This window comes from Austrofundulus limnaeus, unplaced genomic scaffold (assembly GCF_001266775.1).
Source record: "Austrofundulus limnaeus strain Quisiro unplaced genomic scaffold, Austrofundulus_limnaeus-1.0 Scaffold26, whole genome shotgun sequence".
NCBI classification, from domain to species: domain Eukaryota; kingdom Metazoa; phylum Chordata; class Actinopteri; order Cyprinodontiformes; family Rivulidae; genus Austrofundulus; species Austrofundulus limnaeus.
In genome coordinates, this window is record NW_013952428.1 from 1,442,534 (window position 1) to 1,444,296 (window position 1,763).

Consider the following 1,763-nt stretch of genomic DNA (forward strand, 5'->3'; position numbering starts at 1 on the left):
GTGTGTGTGTGTGTGTGTGTGTGTGTGTGTGTGTGTCTGTGTGTGTTAAGGCTCTCTCTTTTGGAATTAGGAACATTTTTCACTCTAAGAGTTTGGGAGTGTCTCTAAAAATGCTGAGTGTTTGATTCACTCTCATTTGTTGTCATTTGCATCCAATAGGACCTGCATTCATTTAATTTAAATAAATATATCTGTTGTAGATGTTTTTGGTTCACTCAGTAAATGTTTACTGTTGTTATTGCCCACCGGCTAAAGCAAAGGTGGAGCTTTAATCTTTTCATGCGCGTGTCTTCTTGTTGTCTGTATCATTAGAAATCACTGAACACATTTACAATACTTTTTCCAAAAGTAATCATTTGAGGTACATGTGTTTACTTTTGGAGTCAACCCAGTTCAAGCTGTATGGATATATTGGTAACTCAAATCATTTTACAGATACTGAGGTACATTTTGGTGTGGGGGTAGCTGAGACTGACCCCCAACTCATACTCTGAATTGTTCACACAAGATGTGTGTTTAAAACTTAGAAGCTGGTTATTGGAATCAACAGACCAATGCAAGATTGCATTTTTCCATAAAAGTATTATTGAATGCACTTTCAGGTCTTTATTTGGTCCAGAACGTCTTTATCACATAAAAATCCTACTCGAGCTTGTTAAAAATGTGAAAAACAGCTCAAAAAGCGTTTAACCAGGCATGATGACGAGGTCAGAGGTCAACCTTTAGCTGCCGTCTGTCTGCATTCATCGTGTGTCTGCCTTCATACTTCCTGTCATTGTCAAGAATCCCTCTTTAGACCCATTCACTGAAGCTATTTTTGTTCATTTTTTCCTTTCTTCTCATTCCAAAACCAGCAACACAAACACAGATTGTATTCTCCACACTTGCATTGTGTTTGGACGTGTGGCCTTGTCACGTCTCTCTGTGTTTATCGTTGTGATGAATGTGTGTTTGGTCACTTGTTCCTGTGTGCGTTCTCTCTCTCTAAAATCACCATATGTTTTAAGGTTGACCATTTAACCCCCGAGGGGTATTTATTGTGTGCCCTTTGTGTGCTTGACATAGTTTTGTGTCTCTTCCAGAGGCGAGTCTGGAGCTGGGAAGACAGAAAACACTAAGAAAGTCATCCAGTATTTGGCTCACGTCGCCTCCTCACACAAAGGTGGCACTTCGGGTAAAAACAAGGAACCTGTCCAGGTACGTCCGACCAGGGGTCACCAACAAGACAGATTATTTTATCTAATCTGACGACACGAGGCCAACGTTTGATTAGACACGTTCCAGGTTATTATAGTTCATCTGTTTCGTTTTTCTGTTGACATTCGTTTTTCATTTGTTTAAAGGGAGCCACAATTAGTTGTAACATTAGACTTTATTTGATAAACATATATTTTAACTGTAAAATAAAGACTAAAAATACTGCAGGCTGTTTAGTTTCATTAGACATGGTAAGTAGTTGTCCCACAGCAGTTTCTGCACTGAGACTGCAGCTGATTGAATTACCACTTCCAGCTCTGTGACCACTGACATGAATGTGATTTCCCTCATTGCTACACGGCCCGCATGTTCTGCTGTGTGCAATTCTCACACACATCATGTCAATTTTCAGGTCTTGCAGGCAAACCCGCCTCCCCGGCCTCTTTGTACTCTGTCAAACAATCAGCGTCATGAAAAGGGCTTGTGGGCAGGCAAGCATGTAAGCTCTCCCACGACTTGGCTCTCCCACATCAAGCACAAGAGCCAGAGGAGGGAGGCTAAAGAGG

General features: G+C 41.1%; 1 protein-coding gene across 6 annotated transcripts in view; it reads left to right on the forward strand.

The window, feature by feature from the left end:
• Positions 1–1,763, forward strand: part of LOC106515104 (myosin-10) — a gene marked incomplete at its 3' end in the record, with an annotated part of 29,210 nt that overhangs the window by 16,045 nt on the left and 11,402 nt on the right. For all 6 annotated transcript variants that reach the window (XM_014004729.1, XM_014004734.1, XM_014004730.1 and 3 more), the window contains 1 exon segment: positions 1,083–1,197. In XM_014004729.1, coding sequence (XP_013860183.1) covers positions 1,083–1,197 — 115 coding nt within the window.